The sequence below is a fragment of the Carassius carassius genome, chromosome 48 (assembly GCF_963082965.1).
Source record: "Carassius carassius chromosome 48, fCarCar2.1, whole genome shotgun sequence".
NCBI classification, from domain to species: domain Eukaryota; kingdom Metazoa; phylum Chordata; class Actinopteri; order Cypriniformes; family Cyprinidae; genus Carassius; species Carassius carassius.
This window is the reverse complement of record NC_081802.1, coordinates 4,584,056-4,595,709: the sequence shown is the minus strand read 5'-3', so window position 1 is coordinate 4,595,709 and position 11,654 is coordinate 4,584,056. Positions and strand designations below refer to the sequence as shown.

General features: G+C 35.6%; 1 protein-coding gene across 3 annotated transcripts; it reads right to left on the bottom strand.

Moving 5' to 3' along the window:
- Nucleotides 1-411: 411 nt before the first annotated feature.
- Nucleotides 412-3,491, bottom strand: LOC132131907 (ribonuclease P protein subunit p14-like). Of its 3 annotated transcripts, none has more exons than XM_059544069.1 (6): nucleotides 3,407-3,491; nucleotides 2,917-3,040; nucleotides 2,730-2,814; nucleotides 2,152-2,228; nucleotides 1,807-1,885; nucleotides 1,278-1,498 (listed from the first exon to the last, which is right to left on the bottom strand). In XM_059544069.1, exons 2-6 carry the CDS (start codon nucleotides 2,988-2,990, stop codon nucleotides 1,430-1,432), a joined length of 384 nt encoding a protein of 127 aa, XP_059400052.1. In that variant the 5' UTR covers nucleotides 2,991-3,040; nucleotides 3,407-3,491; the 3' UTR covers nucleotides 1,278-1,429. The 3 variants fall into 3 exon arrangements, with proteins under 3 accessions (XP_059400050.1, XP_059400052.1, XP_059400051.1); XM_059544068.1 differs by lacking the exon at nucleotides 3,407-3,491 and adding an exon at nucleotides 3,301-3,319; XM_059544067.1 differs by lacking the exons at nucleotides 2,152-2,228; nucleotides 2,730-2,814; nucleotides 2,917-3,040; nucleotides 3,407-3,491 and having other exon boundaries at nucleotides 412-1,498.
- Between the last annotated feature and the right edge of the window lie 8,163 nt (nucleotides 3,492-11,654).

Sequence of the window (11,654 nt, the reverse complement as noted above, 5' to 3'; positions counted from 1 at the left end):
AAGTGAGTGACGCCATGTTTTAGTAAATAACGTTACCTTCAAACAGGAAACATTCATAGGGCTCACGGCTAAATTCAATCATGTTATTTCTTCTGGGGCTTGGAATAAAATGAAACTTGACAAACTGTCAAACTAGCATTTTTCGACTTCATTTCTGTGCACGTTGTTTTGCATTTTCGTTTGGAGTTTGTAACATAAGCGTTGCATTTTGGCGAAGCGGCTAGCAGTTATGCTAAATGTTGTCAAGGGAATACTATCATGTGACTCAATGTAAACAGTGTTCCAGTTTCTATATTTCATGACATATTTTCTTGGCTTAAGAAAATATTAGAGCATAGAACATAAGAAATGCATGTATTTATTTACACAATGTACAAACACGAAGCAAAGCCAAATATCAAAACAAAGGTCTGAGGAAAAAGTATATATAGTTTAATATAATACAGTTCATCGACAAGCATTAAATACTACATGTAAATCTAAACACACATATTTCCTCAACTAACCAAAAGAGAAATTAAGCAAAAAATGTAAGGACTGAGGACCAAGAGGTAATTTGATCTTGGTTAAAGTTAGTTAAGCTGGAAGAAGTTTGCTGGTTGATTTTATATAATTTTACCACTATTATGTTAACCTTACAAATTTTTAATTGCTGTTTTAGAGAACATAAAATGTCTTTGTTGAGGTTGGACACAGATAGTTATTGCCCACACCAAAGAACTAAGCCAAAGGGTGGGTTTATTTTCTCACACTTTTTTTTTTATTCAAACAACTTCCAGAGAACAAAAAACAAGAAATATTAAATCTCTGAGTGAGCGCTACATTTTGACAGAACATTTAATTCCTGGCAGCACATAAAAACTGAACAGCTGGATTCACTAAAGTTTCTCATGATTGTTGTGCGTCTTGCGGCATCATGACTATGACCTCTCCCTCCATGACCACTTTGTCTTTGGCAGTGCAGGAAACAGAAATAAAAGCAAAGGACATTTTGATCTTTTTGACCTCCACTGCCGCCACAACCTCCTCTCCGATGTAGAGGGGTGCCGGAAAGCGTATTTCCTGGTAAAGAAACACACAGCCTTTGCCGGGCAACTTCGTCCCCAGAACTGCTGAGATCAGACCGTTAATCAGCACTCCATGAACAATGGGGGTCTCGAAAGAGGTAGTTTTGGTGTATTCGGGGTCGAGGTGGAGAGGATTCGTGTCCCCCGTCAGCTCAGCAAAAAGTGTGACATCTCTGGCACTGAATGTTTTGCTAAGCGAGGCCCGTTCACCCACGTAAAGTGACCTGTGGCCTATAGTGAGGGATGTGGGAACCATCAATGCGGAGTTGAAAAAATTGTATATATTTCTGCTAAAAATACTTCTTCTGAGAAAAAACATTTTTTTCCCCCCAATGTATTTTTTTTTCTGTAGGCCCACCTCACTAGATCAACTGGTCTCCGAACCACAGCTCACGGCTATTCCCAGACAACGCTAGTAAAAATGGCGACACCTGCAATGATAAATAAAATGAAATATGAGTTGCATTTAACACAGATGTCTGTGTCATTTATTAGAAGTGCATTGGGGTTCAGTATCTATAATGAGATAAACAGTAACCGCCCATCAGCATCTGACGCAAATTACAAAGTACACACAGTTTGGCTGACAGAATGCCAATGGTCTCATTAAAATTGTGTCTAGTCATTCCTGAAAGATCTACAATTGATCCACAATCTTTTACTGACATCTAGTGCCAACAGACTGCAAACTCAGGGCAAAGTAAATGTTTAATCTGCTTCAACACTGGGGGAAATGTACCTGCATGACTCTGAATGCACACGCCTCATTCTGATATGATCCCAGTAATGTTAATGCGCTCCACAATTTCACCAGGCCGCTGAGATTAACACACAAAAGAATATAAAAACTATCATTTGATTGACAAAATGGGTTGGACAAATCCATAAGTGTTTATTCATTTCAGAAAAAAACATTCAAGAAATTAATTACTAACAGATTTGTCCAATTAAAACGGTCCTAAACTCGAGCCCTGAGGGACACTCCAAGTTTCTCTGTGTTTATAAACAGCTCTGTACCTCACGTAAATTATATTTAAACTCTTTGGCCTAAATGTACAAGATTTGTTCTTTGAGCATGTCTTACCTGTTGTACAATCTCAGTATGCCTGTCAGTTCGTTCTTATCAAACTTAAGCAAATCAAATGGAAAAGAAGCTCCAACCTGCCATACAAAAAAAAAAAAAGAAATCAGGATAAAGTCAAAACAAATTACTCACCACAGCTCATATTATACATAACAGAAAATGGTTTATGGACTGTAAAACCATTTTCTTTTTTTTACATTTTTAATAATTATTTATATTATACAAAAAACTTAATCCTTAAACTATAATTCAAAACGAGAATCTAATTTGTTAATTAGATAATTTAAGCCATTTTTAATTATTTGACATTTATTATTCATAATTATTGCACATATAATTATTTTACATTTCGGCATCATTTATGATTAAATTAACAATTCTCAATGTATTATGCTATTTCAAAGTCTATTTTTTGACTTTTCCCCCCAGCAGTGCCTTAAAAAAAAAGAATGATAAACTAAATCATCATGAATCCTAATATTTCGAATTTAATGATGCATTGCATTATTTAGTAAAGAACAATAACTGAATCATTACACTCAAATTGTAAAAAAAAGAGAGACATACTATGTGCTTACCTCTCCGTACAGGTCTTTGAGTCCACAGATAATTAATTGTTTGAACTGTGCATCAGTAATATTTTTGTTTTCACTCTCCAAAACTCTAAAAAAATAAAAATAAAGGCGAAAATTTCATTTCATGCACACTATCTAATAATTGCATTAAAATTAGCAGATCAAAACTGCCCTATCTCATATCACTTACAGAGATATCTTCATATAATGGTAAACTGAAGCATTTTTGTACACATATCGCTCAAACTTTGAGGGTTGCTCCATAACTTTTATTTTTACCCAATGAAATCTTCCCAGATGGTCTGCGAGTATGCCTAAATGAAGAAAGATAAAAACCTGTCAATTCAAATCAATTTGCAGTGCTAATTAATACAGGAATATGTAAATGCATATAAGAGTTGAGTTGCATATTCAATACGAATCTTCAAACACAATCACTGTATCATGGTACTGCCACTATATTCTTTATAATGGTGAACTAGTAGAAGAAGAATTCATGCATTTATAGAAGATCGGTGTCTTCCAGCTCACGCGTCAGTTCTATATTAACCATGAACTCCAAAAAGACTAATACTAGTTAAAGAGTTTCCCGTCGCTATATAAAACAACATGCTGCATTTACATATTAAATTAACGTCAAACAACTAACTGTTTGGAGGTCAGAAAACAGATGAACTTACAGAATTACAGGTCGTGTTTGTCCTTTATGCACGCAAACACAGCATGCGCAGCGCCATGCGCCCTCTTGTTTTGCCAAATCTCGCGATAACTCTTCTTCTCTTTTTCTTCTTCTTTGTTTAGTTTAATGGCGGGTGGCAACCAGCACTATGGTGCATTACCGCCACCTACTATGTTGGAGTGTGGGCCAGAGTTTTCCTTCCCTTGAATTAAAAATAAATACAGCTAATAATAGTAATAATACTAAAAATATTTCCTGCCCCTAAATTCTATTTATCAATCTAGTTTCTCTCAAATAACAGAATAACTTCCCTACTTCAATATCAAATTTTTTTTTTAAACTTAATTCTTCCTGATCAAACTTTCTACTTTCCTCCCTTAATACTTCCCGCTCTCGATAGAATTTTTGACAGTGAAGAATTACATGCTCGACTGACTCCTCTATTTGGCAGTGTTCACACACTCCTGAAGGGTGCTTATTTATTAAGTGCTAAGTTTTATTAAGATTAGTATGTCCTACCCTTAGCCTTGTCAAAATGTTCTCCTCTTTATTGTTTCTTCTGGCTATCCTTCCTGTACCCACATTTTGCTGTAACATATAGAGATGTCGCCCTGTGTTTCCGGTATCCCAACTGTTCTGCCACTCCTTAAATGATGCTTCGTTTAATTATTCCTTTTGCTTCAGACTTACTGAGTGGAACGCACAAGACCTCCTCCTGCATCAGCGCCTGTCTTGCTAATGTATCCACATCTTCATTTCCTTTAATCCCTCTGTGTGCCGGAATCCACATAAATGTTACCTGCATGTTCATATTTTTAATTCTAACAGATCTCATTTACTATATCTTGTCTGCTGTTAGATGTAAATGACTTCAGTGACATTAATGCAGAGCATGAATCAGTACATATAATACATTTTTTTAAATTTGTAATTCATCTACCTTCTCTAATGCTATTACAATTGCCAACATCTCAACTGTATACTGATAGATGATCTGAAGTCCTTCTCTTACCAGAAACATGTAATGTAGGAATACTAAAACCAAAACCTGCTTTCCCTGTATTAGGATCCTTGGATCCATCTGTATATATTTGAACATATGTTTGATATAGTGTTTGTATTCTATCTTCCACCAGTACTGCTATATTTCCAAATCCTTTTTGACCCCGCATTTTTTCCAGAAAATACAAATCTATTGACACTGGAGGAAACAACCAAGGTGGTGTCACTGATAATGGCACTGTCGGGATATATCCACCTTGATTTAATGTCATGTCTCCAGCTATTTCTTCACATCTCCATGCAAAGAATCCCCGTTTAGCTCTTTCACTCTCCCAACATGGGAGAAGTATCTTAGTTGTAGGATGTCGATCCCCAGAATGACCTTGTAAATTTATCCAGTAGTGCATCATTAACTGCTTACGTCTAATGTGCAACGGCATTTCCCCCATCTCAACCTGAAGAGCAGCCACAGGAGTTGTTTTCATAGCCCCATAGCATAGTCTTAGAGCTTGAGCTTGCACCACATCCAACTTCTTTAATGACGTTTTTGCTGCCGATCCATAAGCAATGCACCCATAATCTAATACTGATCTCATCAATGCTATATACACATTTTTACTAGCAGGCCTACTTGCCCCCCATTCTGACCCTGTTAAGCATCTCATCACATTTAGTATCTTTTTACACTTGGTATTTACCCTTCTGATATGTTCAATCCATGTTAACTTATCATCAAAACACATACCCAAAAACCTAAAAACTTTTACTTGCCCATACATCTTTACCTGAGCTTCAACCCCTCTCTTTCTAGTGAAAAATACTGTCTTGGTTTTCCCAATTGCAAACTTCAATCCCCATGCAATTGACCATCTCTCCACCACATTAATTGCCTCTTGTATTTTACCTTTAATATGATTAATGTTCCTTCCCCTTTTCCATAAGGCTCCATCATCAGCAAACAGTGACTGTCCGATACCCCCCTGTACTTGTGAAAAAACATCATTAATCATTATGGAAAAGAGTATAGGGCTAATAACACTGCCCTGAGGAGTACCATTCTCTACCATGTATCTTCTTGAAACAGCTGTCCCAATTCTTACTTGTATACTTCTCTCATCCAAGAATCCCTTAATCCAATTATATGTCCTACCTCCTATTCCTATCATTTTTAATTTTACCATTACTCCCTCCTTCCAAACCATATCGTAGGCTTTTTCTACATCAAAGAACACTGCCATTACAGATTCTTTATTAACTTGAGCTTTCCTTATCTCTGTTTCCAAACACATAACAGGATCCATCGTTCCTCTACCCCTCCTAAATCCACTCTGATGAGGTGATAAAATTCCTCTACTTTCCATATAAAAAGATAATCTATCTGTAATGATCCTTTCCATTATCTTCCCTACATGTGATGTAAGTGCTATTGGTCTATAATTCATTGGGCTTGACAAATTTTTCCCTGGTTTCCTGATATATTACTATTTATTTATATTATTATTTACTAAATAAATTCCTGATATATGAATAATTACTGCTTCTTTCCACCCAGCTGGCAATTTCCCTAAATCCCATACTTTATTATAAAACCCCAGCAACTTTGTAGATGCTAAAACACCTAAATGTTCTACATAGCAGATATCATCTTTACCCGGAGTTGTTAATCCAGATCTTTTTATTGCCCTTCTCATTTCTTCCATTGTAATTGGTGCATCCATTATACTGTTACTATGCTCCCTTCTTTAAAGTAAATCTCCATATGCTAATCTTGTAATTGTCCTTCCTCTTTTGCCCTCCTCCGTTAAACCACTTCAGCTGTTATTTAGATTTTTTGAGAATTAGGCATATGCAATATTGGACCCACCGGTGGGTCCCCAGAGTTGATGTGGTTAAGTTATCGGAACTATGAATAAGAGTAAATGCCTTTGCTATCATCTCTGCCTTCTCCTGGTCAGACACTGCTGCTTCCTCCCCCATCTTTAATATTGGATACTTCCATTCCCTTCGAATTCCTCGCATACTCTTAATCATGTTCCACACATCTCCAACAGGTGTTGCTCTACCAATTTTGTTACAGAAAGTCTGCCAGCTTTGCTTTTTTGCTTTTCGTATAATTTTCCTAACCTTTGCTTGTGTTTCTTAATATTGACTCAAATTATGTGTTCTTTTCATTTTCCCCTTGCTTTTAGATATCGATTCTTTAGCAACTTGTAGTATTGTTGTTCTAATATTTTTATCAATCTCCTCTATTTCCTCATTTAGATCTATTTTGTCCATTTCTATCTCACACATATATTTAAATCTTTCCCATTTTACACTACTAAATATCCATTTCCCCACTAATTCCCTTTGATCCTTATTTATTTCCAATAAAACACTACACCATACTGGAAAATGATCACTACCTACCAATGATTCTTCAGATAGATCCCACTCACATATTCCCGCTAAATTCCTAGAAACTAAAGTTAAATCTAATGCTGAGATGTTCCCTGTATGTACATCTATTCTAGTCCCTCTCCCATAATTTATACACACCATGTTTCTCTCTTCTAACAATTCTTCTATAACCTCACCATTTACATCTGTTTTTACTCCTCCCCATAATGTACTATGTGCATTAAAGTCACCACATACCACCACCTTATTACCATCCAGCCCTACTATTTGTGTAATCTGCCCCAACTCTAATTTCCTACATGGATTATAATAATTTATAATTACACACTCTCCCTCATTTGTCCATATCACTACACTAACATAGTCTTGCCCCCCCCCCCCCCCACACTCACTTCTCTGAATGAAATATCATTTCCAATAAATGTAGCACATCCTCCTCCTACTCCATCCCCCTATCACACTTTACAGAGGCATATCCATCTAACCTGAATTCAAAATTTGGTCTCAACCAAGTTTCCTGTACACAAATAATGTCTGGTTTATTGGGAAGATCATCAATGTACTTTTTAAATTCCTGTCCGTTGGCCATCAAGCTCCTAGCATTCCATTGTAGCAAGAGGACCATTATTAATACTATCCAGTCCCTACTTGCTCCTGGCTTGCTTGACTGTTTAGCTCATTCCTCACCTCTTCCCATGTCAGCTCCCTGATATCTAAGTGATGAACTGCTGCTTTTACAATTATTTGTATTCTCTCTGTTTTAGATTTAACCTCCATAGTTGCATTTATCACCCCTGCTATGAAAGTGACTAACTTCTTTAGATGAACCGTTACTATCTCTTCCTTATCCTGATCTGGTACTTTTGTATTTTGTCTTTCCTCTCGGTTTCTTTCATCACTCTTACTAACCATTTTCACAGCTTCTGCATATGAGATCTTATTTTGAATTTTAGCTCGTTGTACTTCCATTTGCCTTCTCATCACCTCACATCCACCGTAAGCCACACTATGACTACCCCCACAATTACAACACTTTGGTTGCTCGTGATTACAATGATCATACTCATGATCATCTCCACATCTTGCACACCTTCTTCTGCCTTTACATGTTATTGCTGTATGTCCAAACCTTTGACAGTTATAACACCTCATTGGCTTTGGAACATACTCTCTTACACTAGAACTCAAAAAACCTAGTGTTACATTCTTTGGGAGCACTTCCTCCTCAAACTCCAGAATCACAATCAAAAGCGAGAACCCCAATCCATTTTCTAGATCCTCAAACACATCATTTATCATTATCGAAAATAATAAAGGACTAACTATACTTCCTTGAGGAGTTCCATTTTCTATCATAAATTTCTCTGAATAACTGTTTCCTATTCTAACTTTTATTGCTCTCCCTAATAAAAATCCTTAATCCATCTATACATTTGACCTTTAATACCTAACTTACCTAATTTGATTAACAGCCCTTCTCTCCACATCATTTCTCTATATCAAAGAAAACAGCCACAACACTCTCTCTATTTATATATTATATATTTTCTTATATCATGTTCTAAACATACAGCTGGATCCATGGTATTTCTCCCTCTCCTAAAACCACTCTGATATTTGGATAAATATTTATTATTTTCCACATAATACATTAACCTTTCATTTATCATTTTTTCCATTATTTTAGAGACATTAGGTGTCAAAGCTATTGGTCTATAATTTTCTGGATTTGTGCAATCTTTCCCTGGTTTGCGTATTGGAACAATCCTCCTTCCAACTTTGTGGTAATTTTCCGTCCTCCCATATTTTATTGTACATTTTTAATAAAACATCTTTGGATGATTCACTGAGCTGGTTTATCATTATATAGCAAATTTGATCCATGCCTGGAGCTGATTTCTTGGTTTTTCTGAGAGCACGATTTAATTATGTCTTTGTAAAAAACATATTTAATTGGTCATTATTGTATTCCTCATTCTGTAATAGTTCTTTATACTCCTCCAATGTACTTTCCCTTCCTCTTTTTCCCTCTTCACTAATATTGTTTGAGTAATGATTTAAAAAAAAAAATTTTAACCAGCATTTCTGCATGCTTTCTCCTCACCTCTTATTGCTGTTGTTTCTCCATCCCTTAATAGTAGATACCCAAATTCCCTTTTTATCCCATTCATTATTATTATCATTCCCCATACTTTACCAATTTCTGTTTCCCTTCCCACTGTGTTACAAAATTTCCTCCAAAAATCCTTCTTTGTATTTTTTATGATTCTCCTTACATTTGCTTGCCTCCTTTTATATTCAATAAAATTCTGAAAACTGTCATTCTTTTTTAGCAATTTAAAAGCTTTATTTCTAGATTGAATTGCTTTATCACATTCATTTGTCCACCATGGTACAATCTTCTTTTTTATACCCCCTTTCTTCGGTCTGACTTGCCGCTAATAATATCACATTACGAATAGAATTATTAACATTAACAATACTTTCTTCAATATCAATTTTTTTCATTTCTTGCTCACTAATATACCTAAAAGACTCCCAATCAGCATTTTCAAAAAACCATTTGTCCACTCCTCCTGTATTATCTTCTTCTGTACGTAAATTAACTTCCACTACTATAGTATAATGATCACTTCCTATAGTCATTTCTCTATTTACATCCCATAAGCATACCCCCGCAAGTGAATTTGATACAAGTGTAAGATCAATAGCTGATTCTGTGCCCGTTCTGACATTAATCCTTGTACCCCTTCCATCATTTAAACATACTAGGTCTCTTCAATCACTGTTCCATTCCCATCATTGCAATTATACCATAAAGTGCTATGGGCATTAAAATCTCCACAGCATATAATTTTTCCTTCTAAATGTACAGTAAGTTCATCCATTAACTCTAGTGATAATCTTTTACATGGATTATAAAAATTAATAATTTTAACATTCCCTTCTTTACTCAAAACTTCTAATACTATAAATTCCAACTCATTACCTTTCTCAATAACCCTATATTGTATTCCATTTTTAACAAATATTATACACCCTCCCCCAATATCCTCCTCTCTATCTCTGCGTATACCATCATACCCTTTAATACTAAAATCTAATACTGGCTTAAGCCATGTTTCCTGGATACATATGATTTCTGGTTTCTTTCTAAGCCCTTTTATAAATCCTTTAAACTGCTGACCATTAGCTAACAAACTTCTTGCATTCCATTGTACAATATTCAAGTCGACTTATCACTTGCGCCTCCTGTCTTTCCACCATCTTCCAGTCTTTTTAAAAATATTTTCCCAATATATATTATCTATACCCAAAAACCTTTCAGCTCCTTTCACAATTTTTAAAATGTTCTCTGTTTTTTTGTTTAACTTGATCTGTACAATTAATTACATAAGCAATGAACAAAATCAACTTATCCACTGTCAGTGCTGTGCTGCTTTCCTCTGCTTGACCAACCTCATGTCTCATGATATGTTTAACAGTATCATCACTTCTCCTTTGCTCTTGAACCTTCTTCACTGCCTCTGAGTAACTTATGTTGTTTACCGCGTTCACTTCAATTTCCACTGCTCTCTTCCTTACATCACATCCACTGTATGTTACCCTGTGTTGCCAACCACAATTACAGCAATTATCCTGTACAACCTCTCCACAGTTTTCAATTCTATGCTCAGCTCCACACTTGTGACATGGTTGTTTTCCTTTGCACACCGCTGCTATATGTCCATATCTCTGACATCTATAACAGCGGAATGGTGGAGGAATATATGGCCTCACTACGAAACTCATATATCCTATTTTAACTCTTTCCGGAAGCACTGAATCTTGAAACTCCAAACGAACTGACAAACTATCATTCCTTTCCCCATTTATTGTTTTTTGCAACCTTTTTATTCTACTCACTTCCCCTCCAGAAATACTTCAACTGAGTTCTTCTAGATCTTCTTCGATTGGAATGCCTGTTATCACTCCCTGTTTCATTTCTTCTCTCATCCAAAGTCTTTCTTTCATTCACTATTTTCTTGCACATATTGTCAATTTTTAACGCTTTGTTTTTTTGTTCTTCTGTTTTACAAATTATCAGCAGACTTCCGTCTCTCAAAATCTTAGCCATATCCACTTCTCCTAACTTTTTCTTCAACTCTTTAGACAACGCCATTGGACTAAGATTAACATGCTCATCTTCCTTTCTAAATGAAAGAATTATTTTAAATTCCTCTTTTACAATCTTTTTGCGAACAGCCCTATTATCCTCATCTGAACTGTTTCCTTCTAATCCGTTTACTGGATTGGCTTGCTACCAGATTCCCTTCATTTCGTCCTTTTTTCCTGTTTTCTTGACTTTTCCCACTCCCTACTAAATTCCAATCATCAAACTCCATATCTTCATCATTAACTTTCTCAAAATTCATCTCAACCCAGTCACAAACCAGTTTATGCCAACCGCCTTAAACTCCGAAAAAGTCGTCCCGCTCCCGCGTCCAACCCACGAGGCTGACTGAAGCTTCTCGCGATAACTCCCTCAATAAAAGTCAATAAAAATAAAACAACAACAGGGAAATTAATTCTTATTATGATGACGGACAATAATAATAATAAAAAAGACCCCCCTCCCCAAAAAAAAAAAAAAAAAAAAAAAAAAAAACTGATTATATATTTATTGATAACTTTTAGTTAAAAAAAAAAATCAGCTCTACTGTTGTTGTTTTTTCCCAGTTCATTTCTATAATTTGTATTTTTCTGCTTGCAATTTTTTTAATTATTATTATAGCATAACTCTTCCAATGAACTGAATTGCAACCGAGTGTGTCTTCCGCGTTATGCAACTCTGTTGAGACTTGAGA

Bases quoted from the DNA above. Each gene is read 5' to 3' on its own strand.
- LOC132131907 (XM_059544067.1), bottom strand. From the start codon at position 1,386: ATGTTTTTTCTCAGAAGAAGTATTTTTAGCAGAAATATATACAATTTT.